The sequence below is a fragment of the Ovis canadensis genome, chromosome 17, assembly GCF_042477335.2.
Source record: "Ovis canadensis isolate MfBH-ARS-UI-01 breed Bighorn chromosome 17, ARS-UI_OviCan_v2, whole genome shotgun sequence".
Classification (NCBI taxonomy): domain Eukaryota; kingdom Metazoa; phylum Chordata; class Mammalia; order Artiodactyla; family Bovidae; genus Ovis; species Ovis canadensis.
In genome coordinates, this window is record NC_091261.1 from 72,900,941 (window position 1) to 72,926,702 (window position 25,762).

The 25,762-nt window shown below is 43.7% G+C and overlaps 1 protein-coding gene across 5 annotated transcripts in view; it reads left to right on the forward strand.

Moving 5' to 3' along the window:
* BICDL1 (BICD family like cargo adaptor 1) overlaps window positions 1–25,762 on the forward strand; it is an 80,176-nt gene that overhangs the window by 30,877 nt on the left and 23,537 nt on the right. For all 5 annotated transcript variants that reach the window (XR_011249997.1, XR_011249998.1, XM_069558137.1 and 2 more), the window contains exons 3-4: window positions 21,703–21,819; window positions 24,779–24,925. Coding sequence is in view for 3 of the 5 variants with exons in the window: in XM_069558137.1 (XP_069414238.1) it covers window positions 21,703–21,819; window positions 24,779–24,925 (264 nt within the window). In the remaining 2 variants the exon portion in view is untranslated. The remainder of the gene's footprint in view (window positions 1–21,702; window positions 21,820–24,778; window positions 24,926–25,762) is intronic.

The following is a 25,762-nucleotide window of genomic DNA, read 5'->3' on the forward strand; positions in this document are numbered from 1 at the left end:
CACTGTCTAGGTTTGTCATAGCTTTCCTTCCAAGGAGCAAGTGTCTTTTAATTTCATGGCTGCAGTCACTGTCCACAGTGACTTTGGAGCCCAAGAAAATAAAGTCTGTTACTGTTTTCACTTTTTCCTCATCTATTTGCCATGAAGTGATGGGACTGGATAGCATGATCTTAGTTTTTTGAATGTTAAGTTTTAAAGTTAGCTTTTCACTCTCCTCATTGCCCCTCATTGAGAATCTCTTTAGTTCCTCTTCACTTCCTGTCATTAGGATGGTATTATTTGCATATATGAGGTTGTTAATACTTCTCCTGGTAGCCTTGATTCCAGCTTGTAATTCATCCAGCCCAGTGTTTCACATGATGTACTCTGCATAGAAGTTAAATAAGCAAGGTGTACAGCCTTGAGGTACTCCTTTCCCAATTTTAAACCAGTCAGTTGATTCATGTTAGGTTCCAACTGTTGCTTCTTGACCCACATATTGGTTTCTCAGGAGACAATATTCTCATCTCTTTAAGAATATTCTCATCTCTTCAATCTCTTTTTCCACAGTTTGTTGGGATCCACACAGTCAAAGGCTTTAGCATAGTCAATGAAGCAGTAGATGTTTTCCTGGAATTCTCTTCCTTTCTGTATGATCCAATGAATATTGGCAATTTGATCTCTGGTTCTTCTGCCTTTTCTAAACCCAGCTTGAACATCTGGAAGTTCTGGTTCACATACTGCTGAAGCTTAGCTTAAAGGATTTTGAGCATAACCTTAATAGCATGTGAAATGAGCACAATTGTATGGTAGTTTGAACATTTTTTGGCATTGCCTTTTTGGGGGATTGGAAAGAAAACTGACCTTTTCCAGTCCTCTGGCCACTGCCGAGTTTTCCAAATTTGCTGACATATTGAATGCAGCACTTTAACAGTGTCATCTTTTAGGATTTTAAACAGCTCATCTGGAATTCCATCACCTCCACTAGCTTTGTTTGTAGTGATGCTTCCTAAGGCCCACTTGACTTCATTCTCCAGGATGTCTGGCTCTAGGTGAGTGACCATACCATCATGGTTATCCGAGTCATTAAGACCATTTTTGTGTTCTTGTGTATTTTGTATATCTGTGTATTCTTTCCACCTCTTGTTCTCTTCTGCTTCTGTTCAGTCCTTACTGTTTGTCCTTTAGCATGTTCATCCTTGTGTGAAATGTTCCCTTGAGGTCTCCAGTTTTATTAAAGAGATCTCTAGTCTTTGCCGTTCTATTGTTTTCCTCTATCTCTTTGTGTTGTTCATTGAGGAAGGCCTTCTTATCTCTCCTCGCTATTCTCTTTAACTCTGCCTTCAGATGTGTATATCTTTCCCCTTCTCCCTTGCCTTTCACTTCTATTCTTTCCTCAGCTATTTGTAAAGCCTTCTCAAACAACCATTTTCCCTTCTTGCATTTCTTTTTCTTGGAGATGGTTTTGGTCACTGCCTACTATAGAGTATGAACCTCAGTCCATAGATCTTCAGGCACTCTGTCTACCAGATCTAATCCCTGGAACCTATTTGTCACCTCCACTGTATCTCCCAGAGTTTGCTCACATTCATGTCCATTGAGATGATGATACTATCTAACCAATTCATCCTCTGCTGCTCCCTTCTCCTCTTACCTTCAGTCTTTCCCAGCATCATGGACGGAGGTGTTAGTTAATGTTAAGGTGGTAGTCATTTTGCTTTATATAAGGATATCAAATCAACATGCTGTTTACCTTAAATTTACACAATGTTACCTGTCAATTAAATTACAATCAAGTTGAAAAACAAGCTATAGATTAAGTGAAGAGATAAATGAGGATTGACAGAAAGTATTTGCACCATATATGACAGAGCAAAGGTTGACAGCTTTGATGTAAGTAAATCAATTTAAAAGAAACTAACAACCAATCCAATAGGAAAATGAGCAAAAGATGTGAACAGTTAGTTTGTAGCAGAGGAAGAACACCTGAATTTATACAAGAAAAGATACTCAAGCTCATTCCTAAGAGGAGAAATGCAAATTAATACTATTTTTCACCTACTGGATTACAAAGGCTAAAAAAAGTTAATCTGACTAACTGTATTTCTGAGGGTGTGAGGAAACTCAGGGAGGATGAGGGGTAGGGCATAAAGTGATGAAACCTGTCTGGAGGATAATTATAGCGACAACTGTATTTAAATTGTAATCATTCCTTGGCTGGGTAGTTCCGTTTCTGGGAATTTCTCAAGCAAGTCAAGGCTATACTTTGCAGCATTGTTTGTAATGACAAATGAGAAGAAACACCCTACATGGTCACTCAAGAGCACTTTTCCTGGGTACTGTTACAGAGGATCTCCCACACAGATAGTTCAGTTTGGTTCAGTTGCTCAGTCGTGTCCGACTCTCTGTGACCCCATGGACTGCAGCACGCCAGGCCTTCCTGTCCATCACCAACTCTTGGAGTTTACCCAAACTCACGTCCATTGAGTTGATGATGCCATCCAACCATCTCATCCTCTTTTGTCCCCTTCTTCTCCCGCCTTCAGTCTTTCCCAGCATTAGGGTCTTTTCAAATGAGTCACCTCTTCACATCAGGTGGCCAAAGTATTGGAGTTTCAGCTTCAACATCAGTTGTTCCAATGAACACTCTGGACTGATCACCTTTAGGATGGACTGGTTGGATCTCCTTGCAGTTCAAGGGACTCTCAAGACTCTTCTCCAACACCACAGGTCAAAAGCATCAATTCTTTGGTGCTCAGCTATCTTTATCGTTCAACTCTCACATCCATACATGACCACTGGAAAAACCATAGCCTTGACTAGATGGACCTTTGTTGGCAAAGTAATATCTCTACTTTTTAATATGCTGTCTAGGTTGGTCATAACTTTCCTGCCAAGGAGTAAGCATCTTTTAATTTCATGGCTGCAGTCACCATCTGCAGTGATTTTGGAGCCCAAAAAAATAAAGTCTGACACTGTTTCCCCATCTATTTCCCATGAAGTGATGGGGCCATGATCTTAGTTTTCTGAATGTTGAGCTTTAAGCCAACTTTTTCACTCTCCTCTTTCACTTTCATCAACAGGCTTTTTAGTTTCTCTTCACTTTCTGCCATAAGGGTGGTATCATCTGCATATCTGAGTTTATTGATATTTCTCCCGGCAGTCTTGATCCCAGCTTGTGTTTCTTCCAGCTCAGTGTTTCTCATGATGTACTCTGCATATAAGTTCAATAAGCAGGGTGACAATATATAGCCTTGACGTACTCCTTTTCCTGTTTGGAACTAGTCTGTTGTTCCATGTCCAGTTCTAACTGTTGCTTCCTGACCTGCATACAGATTTCTCAAGAGGCAGGTCAGGTGGTCTGGTATTCCCATCTCTCTCAGAATTGTCCACAGTTTATTGTGATCCACACAATCAAAGGCTTTGGCATAGTAAATAAGGCAGAAATAGATGTTTTTCTGGAACACTCTTGCTTTTTCGATGATCCAGCAGATGTTGGCAATTTGATCTCTGGTTCCTCTGCCTTTTCTAAAACCAGCTTGAACATCTGGAAGTTCACGGTTCATGTACTGTTGAAGCCTGACTTGGAGAATTTTGAGCATTACTTTACTAACGTGTGAGATGAGTGCAATTGTGCAGTAGTTTGAGCATTCTTTGGCATTGCCTTTCTTAGGGATTGGAATGAAAACTGACCTTTTCCAGTCCTGTGGCCACTGCTGAGTCTTCCAAATTTGCTGGCATATTGAGTGCAGCACTCTGACAGCATCATCTTTTAGGATTTGAAATAGCTCAACTGGAATTCCATCACCTCCACTAGCTTTGTTCATAGTGATGCTTCCTAAGGCCCACTTGACTTCATTCTCCAGGATGTCTGGCTCTAGGTGAGTGATTATCTGGGTCATGAAAATATTTTTTGTACAGTTCTTCTGTGTATTCTTGCCACCTCTTCTTAATATCTTCTGCTTCTGTTAGGTCCATATCATTTCTGTCCTTTATTGAGCCCATCTTTGCATGAAATGTTCCCTTGGTATCTCTAATTTTCTTGAAGAGATCTCCATTCTATTTTTTTTTCCTCTATTTCTTTGCACTGATAACTGAGGAAGGCTCTCTTATCTGTCCTTGCTATTCTTTGGAACTCTGCATTCAAATGGGTATATCTTTCCTTTTCTCCTTTGCTTTCTCTTCTCTTATTTTCACAGCTATTTGCAAGGCCTCCTCAGACAGCCATTTTGCTTTTTTGCATTTCTTTTTCTTGGGGATGGTCTTGATCCCTGTCTCCTGTACAATGTCACAAACCTCTGTCCATAGTTCATCAGGTACTCTGTCTATCAGATCTAGTCCCTTAAATCTATTTCTCACTTCCACTGTATAATCAGAAGGCATTTGATTTAGGTCATATCTGAATGGTCTATTGGTCTACTTTCTTCAATTTAAGTCTGAATTTGGCAATAAGGAGTTCATGATCTGAGCCACAGTCAGCTCCCAGTCTTATTTTGCTGATTGTCTAGAGATTCTCCATCTTCGGCTGCAAAAAGGATAATCAACCTGATTTCAATATTGACCATATGGTGATGTCCATGTGTAAGGTTGTGTCTTGTGTTGTCTGAAGAGAGTGTTTGCTGTGACCAGTGTGTTCTCTTAGCAAAACTCTGTTAGCCTTTGCTCTGCTTCATTTTGTACTCTAAGACCAAACTTTCCTGTTACTCCAGTTATCTCTTGATATCCTACTTTTGCACCAGTTCCCTATGTGAAAAGGGCATCTTTGTGTGTGCGTGTGCGTGTGTGTGTGTGTTAGTTCTAGAAGTTGTTTTAGGTCTTCATAGAACCAACCGTTCAGCTTCTTCAGCATTAGTGATTGGGGCATAGACTTGGATTGCTATGATGTTGAATGGTTTGCCTTGGAAATGAACTGAGATCATTCTTTTTTTTTTTCTTTTTGAGATTGCAGCCAAGTACTGCATTTCATCCTCTTTTGTTGACTATGAGGGCTACACCATTCCTTCTAAAAGGTTCTTGCCCACAGTAGTAGATATAATGGTCATTGGAATTAAATTTGCCCATTCCCGTCCATTTTAGTTCATTAATCCCTAAGATGTCAGTGTTCCCTGTTGTCATCTCCTGCTTGATCCCACCCAATTTACCTTAATTTGTTGACCTAATATTCCAGGTTCCTTTACAATATTGTTTTTTACAGCGTCCACCTTTACTTTCACCACCAGACACATCCACAGCTGAGCCTCAAGAAAGAAGTTCCTGCTCTGGCCCAGCCTCTTCATTCTTACTGGAGTGATTACTAATTGCCCTCCCCTCTTCCCCAGTAGCATGTTGGACACCTTCTGACTGGGGGGCTCATTTTCCAGTGTCATATCTTTTTGCTTTTTCATGCTGTTCATGGGGTTCTTGTGGCAAGAATACTCAAGAGGGTTGCCATTCCCTCCTCCAGTGGACCACATTTTTGTCAGAGCTCTTCTCTATGACCCGTCCGTCTTGGGTGGCCCTGCACAGCATGACTCATTGAGTTACACAAGCCCCTTCGCCACAAGGATGTGATCCGTGAAGAAGGTAGAGTCTTATAAGCCATGGTAAGGACTTTGTTACATTTTATTCTGAGTAAGATGGAAAACTTCTAGATGCTTTTAAGCAGTGACATAATATGACTTGGGTTTTTAAAAGATTGCTGCTTGGAGAGTAGGCTCTAGGAGGACAAGGCTGGAAGCAGGGAGACCGCTTAGGTGATGACTTCCTGCAGTCAGTAGTCCAGGTGGGCAATGATGCTGGCCAAACCTAGAGTGGTAGAGTGGGGACAAAGAGTAACTGTAGGATGCTGGGTATTTCTTTTGCTCCGTAAGTACTCATGATGTTTATGCTGAGCACTGTTCTAACAATGCTTTAAAAAACATCAGCTCATTCATGCTCATAACAATCCTCTGAGGTAAACTTCAGAGGTACAGCCCACAGGATTTGTACATGGTTTGGATGTGGGTAGAAGTGAAAAAAGAAGGAGTGTGGGCTAATGCCTTTGTGTGGAGCTAAAACTCCTAAGAATGGAGTTGCCATCTGCTGAGAAAGGGGAGACGCAGGAGAAGCATGTTTGGTGGAGGCCCTAGAATCGGGGGTTCAGTTTTCATGCCCGTTGAGTTTGAGATGCAATCAGTGATCTAGCTGGACATGTGGAGGGGTAAGCCTAACCCAGGTCGGTCTGAGGGTCTTTTCCTGTGTGTGTGGCTATAGAGTGACATTTTTATTAACTTTCACATCAGACTTGCATTTGAATACTAGCTCAGTCATTTACTAATCAAGTGTCCAGCTATATAACATAATCTCATTTAGCTTCACTTTCTTCATTCTGTAAATGAGTTAACAGGATATATCCCATAGCGTTGTTAAGATAGAATGTATATTACCTGGAGCGGTGCTCGGACATGGAAAGTGCTTAGTAAATGCTCATTATCTTCCTTTTCTTCAGGTTTAGTTTGTTGCATTCAGTGCAAACTAACAGAACATGAGCTTCTCTTCAGGATGAAGAAATAAATTTTAATATGAAGCCCAAGTGTGCATGTGTGCTTGGTTGTGTCTGAACCCACATCTCTTGTCTCCTGCATCGGCAGGCAGGTTCTTTACCACCGTGCCACTTGGGAAGCCCCCAAATGTTCTCTTGGGAGTGCCTACTTAATGACAAGCTCTGCAAAGGACTTAATTCGAACCTATTTCCTATCAATCAATACTAACTTTATAAAAGAAAGGACTTTTGTGAGGTTTATAGAAGGCGCAGGGAAGAAGTTGTGGGTTCTGAGTATTAGATTCCACACACACAGGCAGACTGAAGGTATAGGTAGAAGCACCAGCCAGCAAATCCTCAGATCAGTCACGGGTAATTTACATCAAAGTGGAAGTAAATCCGCCTGAGTCATGGTGATGACCTATGGGGAAAGAGTGCCCTTTCCTGAGGATGGACTATTTAAATCAAAGGGAATTATCTCATTAATTACCTGGTGATCCTGCTGGGAATTTGCTAAAGGGACACTTCTGGGATTTAGCTTAATCCCACTTGTATTTCCTCCAACCTTAGCTTGACCATCTCAAAAAGTACACACTTAAGGTATTCAGATTTTATCTCATACAGTAAACATTTGAGTACCTACTATGCTATGTATGTTTGTAGGCAAACAAAGATGAATATGAGATACAATTCCTATCCTTAAGTCCTTCACAGTGTAAGAAAGAAAACACATACGTAAACAAATAAACAGACTATGTAGTAAGCAAACAGAAAAGAGTATGTAATACTCAAAAGAGCATTATTACAGGACTGCAAATAATGTAGTCATTTTAACTTAGGAGATTATGAAAGTGATGTAAGGATCACCTTTGAACTGGGTCATTAAGGTTAAGAATTTATCAGGGGAAAATTTTCAAGGAAAGATATTCCAAAAAAGGGAGCATGCCATAAGCAGAACCATAGGGGCATGTACAGAGAAAAAAGGAAAATATATAGTTTGATTGATAATTTTAAAAATAATTTTATTTCTTATCTGTGTTGGGTCTTCATTTCTGTGCAGGCTTTCTTTAGTTGCAGAGTGGGGGCTGTTCACTAGTTGCAGTGCTTGAGCTTCGCCTTGTGCTGGCTTCTCTTGCTGCGGAGCACGGGCTGTAGGCAGGCAGGCTAGCCGTACACAGGCTTAGTTGCTCTGCGGCATGGGGGTCTTTCCAGACCAGAGATCGAACCCATGTCTCCTACATTGGCAGGCGATTCTTCACTGAGCTACTCGGGAAGACTGATAATTTTGTTTTTATGTTGGTGGGAAGTGACCACCAATTCATTTCAGTTCAGTTCAGTCGCTCAGTTGTGTCTGACTCTTTGCGACCCCATGAATCGCAGCACGCCAGGCCTCCCTGTCCATCACTAACTCCCGGAGTTCACTCAGACTCACGTCCATCAAGTCAGTGATGCCATCCAGCCATCTCATCCTGGGTCGTCCCCTTCTCCTCCTGCCCCCAATCCCTCCCAGCATCAGAGTCTTTTCCAATGAGTCAACTCTTCGCATGAGGTGTCCAAAGTACTGGAGCTTCAGCTTTAGCATCATTCCTTCCAAAGAAATCCCAGGTTGATCTCCTTCAGAATGGACTGGTTGGATCTCCAAGGGACTCTCAAGAGTCTTCTCCAACACCACAGTTCAAACACATCAATTCTTCAGCACTCAGCCTTCTTCACAGTCCAACTCTCACATCCATACCTGACCACAGGGAAAACCATAGCCTTGACTAGACGGACCTTAGTTGGCAAAGTAATGTCTCTGCTTTTGAATATACTATCTAGGTTGGTCATAACGTTTCTTTCAAGGAGTAAGCGTCTTTTAATTTCATGGCTGCAGTCACCATCTGCAGACCACCAATTAGGAGAGCAGATTTTCCTTAATCCTTCTCCAGCTCCAAACAGTAACATTGGAACATTCCAGCCTTTCTTAAGGTCTAGATGGTGGGTCATATGACCAAAAGAAATAAAAAGCATTAAAAATACTAGAATTTTCTTTATTAGGATTAGCCATGACAGTTATTTTCTGAGGGAATCCTGAGTGTGTCCCTGGGACACCACTGGTCTTCTGTGAAGGCCTCCTAGTGTTTACTTAGCCCAGCCCATTCCTATCACTGACCCAAATTAAAATTTAAGTAGAATGTCATTCAAAGTATCTGTCTTCCCCCTCAGCCTTCCTGTTTATTATGAAAAGGTTCTCAGTTTCTCTTCCAAGTACCTCCATGTAATCTTTTGAAAGCGTAAACATTTCAAATTCTGGGAAATCTGCAGTGCTCACGGTGTTTTCAACCCTGAGGGAACAGGGAAGCCTGTTCCAGGATGGACATGTTCTTGTAGACAATGCAGTTCCTCAGTTTAGCTGGATAGTCATTCTTCAGGTCCATGTCCTCACCCCCTTTACCGCTGAGACCTTTGAGGTTTCTCTGTGATCACCACACCACATCCATGGGTGAAAGAGAATGCCTAGATTTTCTGCTTCAATTCGGGCTGTCCTTCTCACCATCAGTCTCTGCCGCATTTTCTTAGGCTGTTGAGACCTGCCCTCTTTTACGTTTAAACCCGATAATTTTGTTTTATGTTGGTGGGAAGTGACCACCAATTAGGAGAGCTACACTTTGTCCTGGCTTCCCTGGTGGCTCAGACGATAAAGCATCTGCCTGCAATGCGGGAGACCCGGGTTCGGGTTTATCCTAATTTTGCAAGTGAGGAAACTGAGGCGCAAAGCATTGCGAAGTTTTGCTTGAGGTTGCACAATACTGTAATTGGTAGAGAAGAAAAACTTTTCTTTTCAGAGCCTGAATTTGGAAGACAGTTTTTCCACAGAGTTGAGTCTTATTCATCTCTGTATCCTCAATTAAAAGCATAGAAAGCAAGTGTTTGATCCATGTTGGAGTTAGTGCAAAGCACCAGGCCGTCAAGTGAACACAGAGGATTGTGTCATTTTGGTTTAAAAAAAAAAAAAAAGCTCTGCGTGAATCAAAAGCTCTGATTGTGAGTTCAGTGTATTGGGGATATCCAGGGCTTGTTTCGGAGAAGGAAGTGGCACCCCACTCCAGTACTCTTGCCTGGAAAATCCCATGGACGGAGGAGCCTGAAAGGCTGCAGTCCATGGGGTCGCTGAGGGTCGGGCACGACTGAGCGACTTCACTTTCACTTTTCATTTTCCTGCATTGGAGAAGGAAATGGCAACCCACTCCAGTGTTCTTGCCTGGAGAATCCCAGGGATGGGGGAGCCTGGTGGGCTGCCCTCTGGGGTCACACAGAGTCGGACACAACTGAAGTGACTTAGCAGAGGGCTTGTTTTCTGGTATGGGTCCTCATAGGACATTTAAATGGAGAAGGCAATGGCACCCCACTCCAGTATTCTTGCCTGGAAAGTCCCATGGACGGAGGAGCCTGGTAAGCTGCAGTCCATGGGGTCGCTAGGAGTCAGACGCGACTGAGCGACTTCATTTTCACTTTTCACTTTCATGCTTTGGAGAAGGAAATGGCAACCCGCTCCAGTGTTCTTGCCTGGAGAATCCCAGGGACGGAGGAGCCTGGTGGGCTGCCATCTATGGGGTCTCACAGAGTCAGATACGACTGAAGCGACTTAGCAGCAGCAGCAGCAGCAGGACATTTAAAAATGTAAAATCCTTTTCTCTGACTTATGAAATATTTTTTACTTAACGAGCAGTAGAGATCTGACATGGAGTAAAGGCCCTCCTCCAGAAACAAAAGCAGGCTGACGTTTGTCCTTTTCTCTTTTTCAATTAAAAGCCTGTGCTGCCAGAGTTGCTGGCCTTTGATATTGAGGGATTACGTTTTGACAGTGATTAAAAGGATGACAATAAAACTGTTATTGTGATTTTTTAAGGAATCTCCACACTGTTCTCCATAGTGGCTGTACTAGTTTGCATTCCCACCAACAGTGTAGGAGGGTTCCCTTTTCTCCACACCCTCTCCAGCATTTATTGCTTGCAGATTTTTGGATCGCAGCCATTCTGACTGGTGTGAAGTGGTACCTCATTGTGGTTTTGATTTGCATTTCTCTAATAATGAGTGATGTTGAGCATCTTTTCATGTGTTTGTTAGCCATCCGTGTGTCTTCTTTGGAGAAATGTCTATTTAGTTCTTTGGCCCATTTTTTGATTGGGAGAATGGCATTCTAACATGTATACTATCATGTAAGAATTGAATTGCCAGTCTATGTCTGACGCAGGATGCAGCATGCTTGGGGCTGGTGCATGGGGATGACCCAGAAAGATGTTATGGGGAGGGAGGTGGGAGGGGGGTTCATGTTTGGGAATGCATGTAAGAATTAAAGATTTTAAAATGTAAAAAATAAAAAACTAAAAATAAAAAAAATAAAAAATAAAAAAAAAATGTAAGTTCATAATACAACTCCTCTAAAAAAAAAAAAAAAAAAACTGTTATTGTGCTCTACTTTTAAAGTTCGTTCAAACAGAATTAGACATGGCGCCTATCTAGTGGGTGTGCACCTTCTAAATGTCAAGGAGCAGCTTTCCACGCGTCTCACGTAAGCAGGCATTCCCTCTCGTGAGTAATACGCACTGGTAGTGGCATCAGACTTTCTTCATTCTAGAGGATGAGTTTTTGGCATCCTTGAAAAGCATCTAATATGTGACTCTTTGTTATTGTCTAAAAGAAGAAAAAAATGGTATTGAAATGGAAAGAAACTGAAAACGGTAGTCATGTGTGGTCTTAGGCAAGACCTTACTTTGGTTCACTCAGATCACATCAAAAGCCTCACTCTGTTGACCCAGGCCTCCATTTCATCAATCACCAAATTAGGGGTCAGGACCAGGTAGTCTCTGAGGTTTCAACTTTGAAATTGCATGCTTTCCTTTGAGCACATGTCAGTATTCTGTTTGGAGTTTTCACTTAATCGTAGATAAGAGTAATAACTATAACTTATTACATATTTTGTCTGTACTGAACGTTTTATCTACATTACTGTGACTAGAGAGGGATGCCTTCCAGGCCCCAAGAGGGGCTTTGTCTAACACTTGGAAATGAATTATCCAAGGAGACACACTTGTTGATGAAGCAAGACACTATTGGAAAGGGGCCACTTGAGAGGAGAGCAGCAAGGTCAGGGGACCCAGGACTGCTCTGCCTCTTGGTTCACAGTCTCGGGTTTTATGGAGGAGGGGTTAATTTCTGGGTTGTCGCTGCCCCATCACCTTGCTTGTGTCCCTGTATGGTCTGACTCAGGGCTTTTCCAGGTGGCATGCAAGTCTCCCGGTGAAGCCAGATTCCAGTATGAGAGTTTCCGGGAGGTTGGCAGGACATACTATAGCCCGGCATCTCCTCCCTCTTTTCGGCCCCTCCCAAATTCTTCGGGTTGGCAGCAGCTTGTCATTTCCTTGTTTCTTATTGGAACCTTCCCATGAGAGACAACTTGTGCAAGTGGTTGTTTTCATTCCTGGTCAGGGCAGAAGGTTTCAGTCCATGGTTCCCTAACATTATTTCATCTTAATGCTAAGGTAGATCTTTTACTCCCCATTTTTCAGATGAAGAAACTGGGGTACAGTGGCTGTATAGTTTTCCCCTAATCACTCACTGCATGCTTGGCCTTCCTTAAGATGTCTTCCCTAAGACCTCTGCCATACTTTGTCTTGAGCGGTCTCTGCGTCCCTCATACCACGTGTCAGTGCGTGCCAGTATCCTGTGCTTTGTATTGGCTTTCTTCATGAGCGTTCACCTCCTTCTTCCGTTGCTTGAGGGTGGAGATTGTGTCTTGTATTTTTTGTATACTTCACAGGGACATGAAACTTTGTAAATTTTCAAACTTTAAAAGTTTAAAAAGTAAAATACTCTTCCCCCTCCGTCTTTCTAAGCTTATGCTGTCTGAGGTTTGTTATAATTGTTGTATCACTCTCCCCAGCCTCGTTATTACTAAAATTTCTGATCTTTATTTGATGTTAATGCTATACTTTTTTCCTTTTGCCTTTGTCCCTAGGTTGATATTTTATGAATTTATCTATTTTTAAATAAATGACTTTATTTTCCCTCATTATTAAAGATAATACATACTACTGTTGAATATTTCAACTTTACAGAAAATTCTTTTCCAAGGCAAACATTGCTAGGAATATCATGCCCTAGAAGTAATTTCTGATAGTATTTTGATGAACAGCTTTGCAGGCATTCTTCTATGCATGTGTGCAACTAAATAAGCATACACATAATTTCATATAAATAGGATCAAATATGCTTTTTAAAATATGTTACATTGTTGAAAATCTTTCCACATTAAGGCAAAGTAATTTTGATGCATGGGTGACTCACTGATAGAATTCTTGCCTATCATATCGGTGCAGGTAGATTAGCATTTGATTGCACTGGTACATACAGTCTGCTAATGGTGGACCCTTTGGTTGCCTCTAGTCTTTTACAAACAATGCTGCGGTGGACATTGTTCTACAGGTCTTGAGTACAAAGTGAGTCTCATCTGTCTGCATCACACACCTGCACTAAGAGAGTGTTAATAAGCAAAATAGTATAGCAAGTGTCTATAGCCACACCGTTATCATGTAACACCATAAATTTGCAAGAACCCAATAACCCAGCATGATTAGACTGGCAAATATCTACCTGTAATAGGTATGGAACTTTGGGTTGCTTAGGAAAACTAAGATTCCCATTAAGCTAAAATAAAAAGAAAAGCTTGATCAACATGAAATTTATCTTCATTTTGTTAAAATCTTGACTTTTTCACTTGAAAGAATTGTTAGATATTTGTTTCTGTATTTGCTTTGGCAAAAAAAAAAAAAAAAAAGTAGTGGTTTGCATAGTCTAGAGAGGATATTCTGTATTGTAAAGTGAAAAATAGAACCTGATAGGAAAACCGATTTTCTGATAAAATATATACCATTCATTGTGCAAATATGTTTTAAGAACCAGTGGTGTACTAAATAATGTTGTGGATACTAGGGCTCAAAGTCTAGTGGAAGAGAGGTTGAAATAGTAAATTATACTTCAAACTAGTTGAAATCCAAGATGAGGAGACCAGGAAAAGAAACTGTTTTTCTTTGAATATTAACCAGCATCAGGTTTGGTTTTGTTTTCTCAGTCTCTAACCTTTCTCTGTCAACTACCTTGCTATTAAAATTTAAGTTCCTGTTTCTTATGATTTGTTTTTCCATCCTTTCAAAAGTTCTTCTCCCTAAATTGTTATCTCGCTTGTTTTACCTTTCAGTTACTTGTTATATGATCCTTATGGATTCCTTCTGGGCCTCAGTTTCCTCGTGTGTGCAGTGATGGCGTTCAGTAACTGGTTTCTTTTTTCTAGTAAGGTTCCAGCTCTGAGAGTTTTAGAGACCATATCTGGCTCAGACAGTAAAGAATCTGCCTGCAGTGCAGGAGACCCAGGCTCGATCCCTGAGTCTGGAAGATCCCCTGGAGGAAGAGAATGGCTACCCACTCCAGTATTTTGCCTGGAGAATTCCATGAACAGAGGAGCCTCATGGGCTACAGTCCATGGGTTGCAAAGATAAGACACTGACTGAGACTGAGAGACTAACACTTTCTCTCTTCCTCACTGTTGTACCCCTAGTTTGTAGCATAAATCTAGCCACTCTAAAAGCTGAATAAACTTTGTTAACATTTTGACTTTAATTTGGGGGTGTGTGTGTCTCCTCTGGTTCTTTGGAGATTTATACTTTTTTTTCATCCCATGGTAGCTATATTACTATACATTTAGCCTTGATTCCTTTTTACTCGCTCAAGGGCAATTTCCGACAGCCATGAAAGAGATAAACTTAGTTCAGGTATTTTTGAGTACTTATCATATGCCAGGCATTGTGCTATCCACTGGCAATACAAAAATGAACTAGACACCATCACCCCCTGTCTTAAAAAGCTTAAAATGTGGTGAGGGGGAAGATGCAAATGGGCAACTGTAATCACTGTAACAAAATGGAGTGTGTTCTGCTGGAGGTATGTGTCCAGGGCACTATGTGAACTAAAAGGATTGTTTTTCATCGCTAGACATCTTGTGCCATTTTCAGACTGGTTGGTTGTATTGAGATATTTTTAATCATGCCTTTTATTTATCTAAACACAATCACAGTTGTCTTATAATCTGTAACTGATAATTCTAAGATCTGAAGTCATTGTGAATCTGTTTCTGTTGCTGCTTATGCTGGTTCTTGCTCATGAATCTTTGTTTCCATGTGTATTTTTGTTTTGTTTTACTATAATCTGCTTATTTTTATTAGAACATTATTTATGGAGATTATTTTATCTTGAATGACATTACCATCCTTCAGAGATAACTCGTTTTCTCCTACAAAGTGTCTAGGGGCACTACCAACCAGGTATTTTTTAATTGTTGTTGTTAAACAATGTTAGCCTTACAGGGAAATTAGGAAAAAGTAGAGATTCTCATATACCCTTCTTCTAGTTTATGTAACCATGAGTGAGTGAAGTCGCTCAGTCATGCCCAACTATTTGCAACCCCATGGACTGTAGCCCACCAGGCGACCATCCATGGAATTTTCCAGGCATGAGTACTGGAGTGGGTTGCCATTTCCTTCTCCAGGGGGTCTTCCCGACCCAGGGATTGAACCCAGGTCTCCCACATTGCAGGCAGACACTTTACCATCTGAGCCACCAGGGAATCTCCTGTATGTAACCATAGTAGTTATTGAAACCAGCATTGAGGCAGTATTAGCTAATCCACATACCTGCTGGGATTTTGCCAGCTTTCCCACCTTTGTCCTTTTTTGGCCCAGGATCCAGTTCAACCTCCCATGTTGTATTTAATTGTCATGTTTGTTTTGTCTCCTTCAATCTCTGACAGTTCTTCAGTCTAGATTTGTTTTTCCTGAAGTTGGTAGTTTTAAAGAGTAATGATGGGTTATTTTATAGAAAGTCCCTCAGTTTGGGGTTTGTCTAATGTTTCGTCATGATTAGGTTATGCCATTTTGCAAGGTAGCACAGAGGTGCAGTTGTGCCCTTCTCAGTGTTCATACTGAGGACACGTCATGTTTGACATTTTTTGTAACTGATGACATTAACTGCTAAGGTAGTATCTGCCAGGCTTCTCCACTGTGAAGTTACTCTTTTCTTCTTTGTGATTAGTAAGCTTACAGGGAGATACTTTGAGACTGTATAAATACCCCGTTTCTTGTCGAATTTTTGCCACCAGTTATTAGCGTGCATCCTCTGTCTCTTGCCTGCAGCAGTTACTGCTGTGACGCTTGCCTGCTGGTGACTTTGTTTGCAGCATTCCTTCTGTATTTATTAGTTGGAATTCTCTGTAAGGAAGAGCTGCCTCTTTTCCCTCATTAACTAATGTATCCAATTATTTACTTATCATTGTGGACTCATGAATATTTATTCTGTGCATTTTAATCCATTACCGTCGTTATTTGTTTCATTGATCAAATGGTCCCAGCCTTAGCCATTGGGAGCTCCTTCAAGTTGAGTTCTATGTCCATTCACTGTACCTCTCTCATTTATTGAGGACTTCCTTTCTTTCTGGCATCCTAAGATGGTTTAAGCTCATCTTGTATTTCCTCCCCTGACCCTGAAACAAGCCATTTCTCCAAGGAGCTTTGTTTGGTTCATTTCTTAGAGATTAGTGTATAGAATCTAATGTGTACACTAAGGTGTTATTACTTTTAGGTCCTCTCAGAAGACAGAATTAGGGAATGAGTGTGTAGAAACTTACCTCATTCATAAACGGATGCATATAATCATTTTCTCAATCCTTCCACTTATGTGTGTGTGTGTGTGCGCGCGCGCACCCGCGCTCGCTAAACACCATACGTTCGTTCTGATGTCTTCAATTCTAATCTAGTACCACATGGTTCATGTTAGCCTTCCCTCTTTCCTTATTTGTAACTCTTTTTCCACAGGAGAACCTGGTTCTCATTATCCATGATACATTTACTTATTTGTTCAATTCTGTTAAACACAGTAATGTTAGAATTGCTAACCCATACATCTGTGAGAAGCAAGTTATGACCTACAGTTCAATAGCTCTGTGTAGTTCTTTCTTCCTGAACCTTACAGTACACAGTCAAAGGATTTTTTTCCAAAGCCATTTAGCTAAGTTATTTTCTTCTCCACCTGCTTTACTTGTGGTTTTGCTGTTCATTTGTGCTGGAGTTAGGTTTATTTCTTACTGTTTGTGTTCCATTGGTTGGTTGTAATAATGTGCCTGTGTGAAGCATTCTTATGATTCCATCACTATCTTGTCAGCTCTTTGACACTTTTAAGAAGTCTTTTCCATTTTATCCAGTATTTTTAGCTGTTTTCAGTAGGAAGGTCAGTCCAAGTAACCTAACCTAACATATTACCAGAAATGAAACCTTCCCTTTGGAAAGGTATTGGTAAAAATCTAACTAACAGAAGCAGAAGATATTAAGGAGAGGTGGCAAGAGTACACAGAAGAACTGTACAAAAAAGATCTTCACGACCCAGATAATCATGATGGTGTGATCACTCACCTAGAGCCAGACATCCTGGAATGTGAAGTCAAGTGGGCCTTAGAAAGCATCACTACAAACAAAGCTAGTGGAGGTGATGGAATTCCAGTTGAGCTATTTCAAATCCTGAAAGATGATGCTGTGAAAGTGTTGCACTCAATATGCCAGCAAATTTGGAAAACTCAGCAGTGGCCACAGGACTGGAAAAGGTCAGTTTTCATTCCAATCCCAAAGAAAGGCAATGCCATAGAATGTTCAAACTACCACACAATTGCACTCATCTCTCATGCTAGTAAAGTAATGCTCAAAATTCTCCAAGCCAGACTTCAGCAACACGTGAACTGTGAACTTCAGATGTTCAAGCTGGTTTTAGAAAAGGCAGAGGAACCAGAGATCAAATTGCCAACATCTGCTGGATCATCGAAAAAGCAAGAGCATTCCAGAAAAGATCTGTTTCTGCTTTATTGACTATGCCAAAGCCTTTGACTGTGTGGATTACAATAAACTGTGGAAAATTCTGAAAGAGTTGACCTGCCTCTTGAGAAACCTATATGCAGGTCAAGAAGCACCAGTTAGAACTGGACATGGAACAACAGACCAGTTCCAAATAGGAAAAGGAGTAAGTCAAGGCTGTATATTGTCACCCTGCTTATCTAACTTCTATGCAGAGTACATCATGAGAAACGCTGGACTGGAAGAAACACAAGCTGGAATCAAGATTGCCGGGAGAAATATCAATAAACTCAGACATGCAGATGATACCACCCTTATGGCAGAAAGTGAAGAGGAACTAAAAACCCTCTTAATGAAAGTGAAAGAGGAGAGTAAAATGTTGGCTTAAAGCTCAACATTCAGAAAATTAAGATCATGACATCTGGTCCCATCACTTCATGGGAAATAGATGGGGAAACAGTGGAAACAGTGTCAGACTTTATTTGGGGGGCTCCAAAATCACTGCAGATGTTGATTGCAGCCATGAAATTAAAAGACGCTTACTCCTTGGAAGGAAAGTTATGAGCGACCTAGATAGCATATTCAAAAGCAGAGACATTACTTTGCCAACAACGGTCCATCTAGTCAAGGCTATGGTTTTTCCAGTGTTCATGTATGGATGTGAGACTTGGACTGTGAAGAAAGCTGAGCACCGAAGAATTGATGCTTTTGAACTGTGGTGTTGGAGACGACTCTTGAGAGTCCCTTGGACTGTAAGGAGGTCCAACCAGTCCATCCTAAAGGAGATCAGTCCTGGGTGGTCATTGGAAGGACTGATAGTGAAGCTGAAACTCCAATACTTTGGCTACCTGATGCGAAGAGTTGACTCACTGGAAAAGACCCTGATGCTGGGAGGCATTGGGGGCAGGAGGAGAAGGGGACGACAGAGGATGAGATGGCTGGATGGCATCACTGACTCGATGGACTTGAGTTTGGGTAGACTCTGGGAGTTGGTGATGGACAGGGAGGCCTGGCTTGCTGTGATTCATGGGGTCACAAAGTGTCGGACATGACTGAGTGACTGAACTGAACTGTAGTAAAATGTAAATACATAACAAACTTAAGTTCTGAGTTTTATTTTTGGAAGGCTTTGGGAGGAATTGGCACACTGAAGCCTAGTGAGAACAAGAGACTACCATACATTTTTGCATTTACTTCAGTGCAGTTCAGTCGCTCAGTTGTGTCCAACTCTTTGCAACCCCATGAACCACAGCATGCCAGGCCTCCCTGTCCATCACCAACTCCCAGAGTCTGCTCAAAGTCACGTCTGTCGGGTCGGTGATGCCATCCAGCCATCTCATCTTCTGTCGGCCCCTTCTCCTCCTGCCCCCAATGCCTCCCAGCATCAGGGTCTTTTCCAATGAGTCAACTCTTCGCATCAGGTAGCCAAAGTATTGGAGTTTCAGCTTCACCATCAGTCCTTCCAATGACCACCCAGGACTGATCTCCTTTAGGATGTATTGGTTGGACCTCCTTACAGTCCAAGGGACTCTCAAGAGTCTTCTCCAGTACCACAGTTCAAAAGCATCAATTCTTCGGTGCTCAGCTTTCTTCACAGTCCAAGTCTCACATCCACACATGAACACTGGAAAAACCATAGCCTTGACTAGATGGATCTTTGTTAGCAAAGTAATGTCTCTGCTTTTGAATATGCTATCTAGGTTGCTCATAACTTTCCCTCCAAGGAGTAAGCGTCTTTTAATTTCATTGCTGCAGTCACCATCTGCAGTGATTTTGGAGCCCAAAAAAATAAAGTCTGACACTGTTTCCACTGTTTCCCCATCTATTTCCCATGCAGTGATGGGAACAGATGCCATGATCTTAATTTTCTGAATGTTGAGCTTTAAGCCAACTTTTTCGCTCTCCTCTTTCACTTTCATCAAGAGGCTTTTTAGTTCCTCTTCACTTTCTGCCATAAGGGTGGTGTCATCTGCATATCTGAGTTTATTGATATTTCTCCCGGCAATCTTGATTCCAGCTTGTGTTTCTTCCAATCCAGCGTTTCTCATGATGTACTCTGCATAGAAGTTAGATAAGCAGGGTGACAATATACAGCCTTGACTTACTCCTTTTCCTATTTGGAACCAGTCTGTTGTTCCATGTCCAGTTCTAACTGTTGCTTCCTGACCTGCATACAGATTTCTCAAGAGGCAGGTCAGGTGGTCTGGTATTCCCATCTCTCTCAGAATTTTCCACAGTTTATTATGATCCACACAGTCAAAGGCTTTGGCATAGTAAATAAGGCAGAAATAGATGTTTTTCTGGAACTCTCTTGCCTTTTGCATGATCCAGTGGATGTTGGCAATTTGATCTCTGGTTCCTCTGCCTTTTCTAAAACCAGCTTGAACATCAGGAAGTTCACAGTTCACGTATTGCTGAAGTCTGGCTTGGAGAATTTTGAGCATTACTTTACTAGCATGTGAGATGAGTGCAGTTGTGCGGTAGTTTGAGCATTCTTTGGCGTTGCCTTTCTTAGGGATTGGAATGAACACTGACCTTTTCCAGTCCTGTGGCCACTGCTGAATTTTCCAAATTTGCTGGCATATTGAGTGCAGCATAAGAAGGTAGTATTAAAGTCCTAATTTCAGAATAGAAAGTAAAAGTGAAGTTGCTCAGTCGTGTCCGATTCTTTTGCAACCCCATGGACAGTAGCCTACCAGGCTCCGCCGTCCGTGGGATTTTCCAGGCAAGAATGCTGAAGTGGGCTGCCATTTCCTTCTCCAGGGGATCTTCCCAATCCAGGGATCGAACCTGGGTCTCCTGCATTGCAGACAGATGCTTTACTGTCTCAGCCACCAGGGAAGACAATTTCAGAGTAAGATAACCCGAAATCGGCCATTCTGATGCTGTAGTTCACTGAGATGTGGGGCAAGTTCCCTCACCTCCCTGAGCTTGTTGCTTTGGGTGAGGGTGATAGGCCCCACTTTGGTTGTGACAATTAAGATAAAGCATTTAGCACAGTTCTTGGCACATGGTAAGCACTTGGTAAATAATAGTCATGTTATTTTTAGGCAGGAGCAACTAAATACTGTGTTTCTAAGTGATTCAGAAATAAGCGGTAGTGTCTAAAACTAAAATTAGAATAAGAAAAAAAGAGATGGTCTGACTTTTCTTTTGCTGTGTGTCTTGTAACTGTTTAAAAATTAGCACTGTGGGTTGATTCTTGTGGCTCTGTAGTCTGGGGGCAGGGAGGGGGGCATGTTTGTTGAATCTATGGGACCAAAAAAAGACAGACAATTGATTACATAGCACTTGAAGATAAAAGGAACTATTGAACGTGTGACCATTACTGTGAGAGCCTCATTGAACAGCTCACCTACCATTTCAAGATTATTACCACCCGCCTCCTCTGAAAGCCTTCCCTCACCATTTCTGCACGCTGTGATCTCCCCTGAGAACCCATAAAGCTTGCTGACCCCATTTGGCCTCCGAGAAGCACTGAGGCAGTGAGTTACCCTGTCTTGTGGCCACCCTCCCCAGGGCAGCACTCAGGGCTCTCTGCTGTGGGCTGAGCTGGCCAGGCCCCCGGAGGGGTGACGGGGCTTGGATCTTTCCAAGGGCACATTCTTTCAAAACATTCTCCTGCATATTCGAGAGAAGGTGACACCAATACACTGAATGGTAGTTGATGTTTGCTGGGTTTCCATGTTAGAGAATAAACAGATTAGGGTGGGAGAGGAGCCCCTCGGCCAGCACTCCCCAGAGAATCGAGAGGTGCAGAAAACATCCTTGAGAAATGAACAGCAAAAATCTCAACAGACATGACAGGGTATTTTAAATAGTGCCCACACTGACTGGGAGTAAGATAGATTATTTGCCTGGCCCCCACTAAGGAAATGGATGGGTGAGATAAAGGAATTTCTAAGGTTTAGGTATATTGATTGGTCTTATTCTTTCTTGTAAAATACTGAGACTGTCTCTCAATTTAGTAGATGTTTGTGGAGCTTCTGCTGTGTGCAGAGTCATAATGATAATAACTAACATTTGAGAACTTACTATTTTCTAGGCCTGTTTCCTCTGATCAGCGAAGTGGTCTTAGACCTAGACAGAGTCATTCATGCTTTAGGTAGGGATAGGAGTTAGTCTTGTTTGGGCATGAGAGAACAAAGCGAACGGCGTAGGAAACCGGTTCTTTCTCATCTGTACTTCCTGTAGAATAGAGTTGCAAGGAGATGCTTGAGAAATGAAAGACAAAATTCTGAGCAGCCTTCCTTTGTACAAGCTCTGAATCAGCCCCATGGTCTCTTTTGCTTACAGGCATCAGAAGTTGAGAGACAACTCTCCATGCAAGTACACGCCCTCAGAGAAGACTTTCGGGAGAAAAACTCCTCAACCAACCAGCACATCATCCGGCTCGAAAGCCTTCAGGCCGAGGTCAGCCTCCCCGAGAAGCCATGTTGGGCGGAAGGGCTTTTCTTATTGCAGGAGCTGTGCCTGGCCTTTTAGACACGGAGTCCTCTGAACAAAAACCTGCCCTATCTAACATCTCGAGGAGAGAGATGTCTGTGAGAAACTGAATGGGGATCGCTCGACCAGGTTTCTCTGGGGAGCCTGTTGTCTAGAGAAGTAAGGTTGCTTAGAGTTACTGCTGAGTGTGCTGAAATTAGGGATGACCTACTTTTTACTGGATATGTTGATCCCTCCAAAAACATCCTAAATGGAAGATTGGAAAGAGAATCTGTTCCATTTGGGCTCAGTTCAGTTCCTCTAAATAGGACCTATTATTCTTACCTATAAACCGAGAGTAATATCTACTTCATTGGGTTGAAGTAATCTACTTCATAGTGTTGATGAGAGGATTTGATGAGTTAACACGTGGAAAGCACTGTGTGTGGTGTTTAGAAGAAAGTAGTGCTATTGAAAGCATATGAGAGGCCAGGCGGGGTCTGTGGCCCTGGGCAAGCCAGACGGGGGAAGTAGCACTGAGGGGACCAATCTGTGAGAAGCAGCTTGTGGGGAGGTGAGGAGCAGGGAAGGGTCACATCACCAGCCCGAAGGGGGCCTCTGTGCTGGGGAGGCTTCCACCTCCTCTGCTCCCGAGACCCCTCAACCAAGTGTCTGAACAACAGCCCTTTGACTAAGTTATATTTTGAGGGACAGTCCAGTGCCACCACCTTGGTAAAAAGAACCAGCCCGTGTGGTCAGACCCAGGAGGCCAAGACGGCTGCTCCCCTGCTTCATACATGACGCAGAGGTTTTTCCTAAAGTCTGTCAATATCTTCTCTTTTCTCCTGGCTCTCACTCCCTTCCTCCCTCCCTTCCCTTGGAATTCCTACGGGTATTGAGCAGCAGGTCCTTGAAGTAAGTAGTTGGTGCTGGTGGGTTTGGCATGCCTGTCTGTGATGGTCTGTGTGCATGACGTACTGTTCAGCCACCTCTGCCAAGGTCCGGCTCCCTCAAGTTGCCTGTCTGCCTAGACCCTCGTGATACAGGGTCATGCCCAGGAATGTTTGTGGCCAGGTTGGGTCCCAGGTTTCAGGGTGTGTAGAATCTGGTGAGGGAGTTGGCTATCTAATGCCAATTCCCTACTTCATCTAATAACACTTTTACATATAAAAGCCGAGCTATGAAATTGTTTATTTCTAGTAAGTCACTCCACATAGCTCTGAACTTCTGAGTTTGTTTCTTTTCTGTTAAGGGGCAGGGTTGTATATCAGAACCAGATTACCTCATGACTTGACTGAATGGAACTTGGGAACCAAAGGTGATCCACAGGAAGGAAAATGTGAAGGTCAGAGGGCACTTAAATGAAACCCAGCTAGAGTAAGAGCTCCCTTCCCGTGGGCAGCGTGGCGTCAGTGTGGAGAAGCCTGGGCCATTCACAGGGCTGCTCTGTCGGTCCTTCCCTGGGTGCACACCTGAGAGACCGTGTTCCTTTGTCTGGCCAGATACCTGATCCCTCTGGACAAAGGCCTCATACTTCATTTCCCCAGGATGGCATCCCATCCAACGGAGGGGAGGTGGCCAGGGAAGAGTCGTGCCCTCTGAGCAAGAATTCTAGTGCAGAGAGTGAGAATAGCCAAAGAGCAGAGGGGAGGCAGGTTTCAGAGGACTTGGGACGTTCTTTTCCAGGTCTCTCCTGGAAACGATCTGTGGTTGGTCCCCTTACGAACTGTCATCATGCTAGACTAGAGAGCGTGGAGCACATCTGAACCACGCCAGGAGAATACTCACAAGAAATGGGGTGAGAGATCAGTCTAGCAGGGAACTGATAATGGGAGGAGCCGGGGGGCCTGCAGGACTCCAGAAGTCCCCCAAGGCCACTGGCAATTGAGGGGACTCGGGAAGGTTCCTGGAGCCCCCTGAGCAGGGCAGAGTTCCTGGGCTGGAGCATCGCTGGCCTGGGGGCATGCTGGGTGGCTCTCACCCTGCAAACCTTGAGGCCACAGAAGACTTGGCATCTCTTTCCTCTTTTCCTGTTTTCTCACTGAAACAGAAGAGACAGAACAGACCTTCCTGAAAGAAAGTCTGTATCTCTCTTGCGGCTGGCTAGATACTCGGCATACAAACATATCAGCCTGTTTAACAAAAGGAGAGAGATGGCTTCTATTCACAAATTTCTTGCTGAAGCAGAAGATACCTTGAGTAAAATCAGTTATTTACTTGTCAGTGTCCTGTTCCCTCCCAGGGCAGGGGCAGAAAACACTGCCGTGTTTTCTGTATCCTGGGGCTTCCGCATTCACCTGGGGCCCTGGGTCTGAGCTGTGACCTTGAGTGCCAGACCTGCCAGCAGTGGGGGAAGGACAGAGGAGAGAGATAAGAATATGAGAGTGTGGTGGCCCCAGGGGCTGTCCTGGGCCTTGTCTTAGGATCAGGACTTGAGAGAAGGGTCCTACAGGTTAGGTTCCACTACCCCTCCAGCTGTTGGGTTGGAGTAAAGTCGTAGGCAGGGGACTTCCCCGGCGGTCTGGTGGTTAAGACTGCACGCTTCCAGTGCAGAGGGGCGCAGGTTTGATCCCTGGTCAAGGAACTAAGATCCTGCATGATGCATGACACAGCCAAAAAAAAAAAAAAATGTTGTGGGCAGCAAGGTGGAGCTCTTCTCTGTGTTATCTGTGGAATTTCCAGAGCACTAACCTTCCTTGCCTCTACCTGGCACCCCACATTCCAGCTTTCCCAAAGCTTAACTCCCACCCCTTCTCAGACTGGTTTACGAAGGGGAGGGGTTTCCTCCTCAGCTGGAGAGTTGACAGCTGTTCTGTCCGGCGTGGGGGCCCTGGGGCAGAGCGCTGGAGAGACACCTGCCTTCGTGTTCCGGGGCTGGTCCCTTGTGCCCTACTCGTCAGCCCGGGTGTAACCCCACACTGCCCTGTGGCACTCTCCCCACTTTCAGATCAAGATGTTGTCGGATCGGAAGCGGGAGCTGGAGCACCGTCTCAGTGCCACCTTGGAGGAGAACGACCTGCTCCAGGGGACAGTGGAGGAACTGCAGGACCGGGTGTTGATCCTGGAGAGGCAGGGCCATGACAAGGACCTCCAGGTGCGGGGGCGGAGGGCGGGCTCAGGGCTGGGCACGCTCGGCCGCCCGACCCCAAGGAGGGGCTAGTGCACGGGCAGTGGGCGATGCTGAGGCCTCTCCTCAGGCCGGATATGGTCTCCTCAGGTGTGGCTAACTGGCTGCTCTTGCTCTGCCAAGAACCAGTGCACTGCTCCAGCAGGTCGTCCTTCCAGTTTGTTCTGAGCCACTGGCCTCAGGAGCAGTTTCACGGAGTTCTTTCCGGGCTGTTAGCGTGGCTGGAGCCCCCGCAGTGCTGTTCTGCCTCCTGGGGTTGGTGGAGTCTGTGGGGGACCCGTGGCTGTGGGCTGGACTCACGGTGCTCTCTGCAGCTGCTTCCCCAGGCCCCTGTCTTCAGTGCGCCCTGCCCGAGAAGAAGCCCAGAAGCTGCCCACCAAACACAGCAGGACATATCCTGATTCTGCCAGTTGCTAGCGAAGGCACAGGCCAACCCCTCTATGAGCCTAATTAGCCTCTTTTTTCTCCTTGCTAAAAGAAATTGTTTCATGGCTATATTTGTCCTTATTTGGGAACTGCCACCAGGCCTCAGCCAAATCCCAAAGCTCACACTTGACAGGAAACAACCCCTTAAACACTCAGCCTCCCCAGAAACAGTGCAGCATCTGCTGCCAAGAATGCTTCGCCACGCTGACCTGGGAGCACTGGGCCCGTGGCTCCGGGCCCTGCTTCCCTGGGGTGTCCTCTGAGTGTGCCAGGGAGCAGAGCCGATCGCAGCAGTGCTGTTCGTGTGCAGGTGGCCAGCCAGGGATAGTCCTGTGCCACGTGGGTCCCTGCCCAAAGACCAGGTTGCGGAAGGCCCCT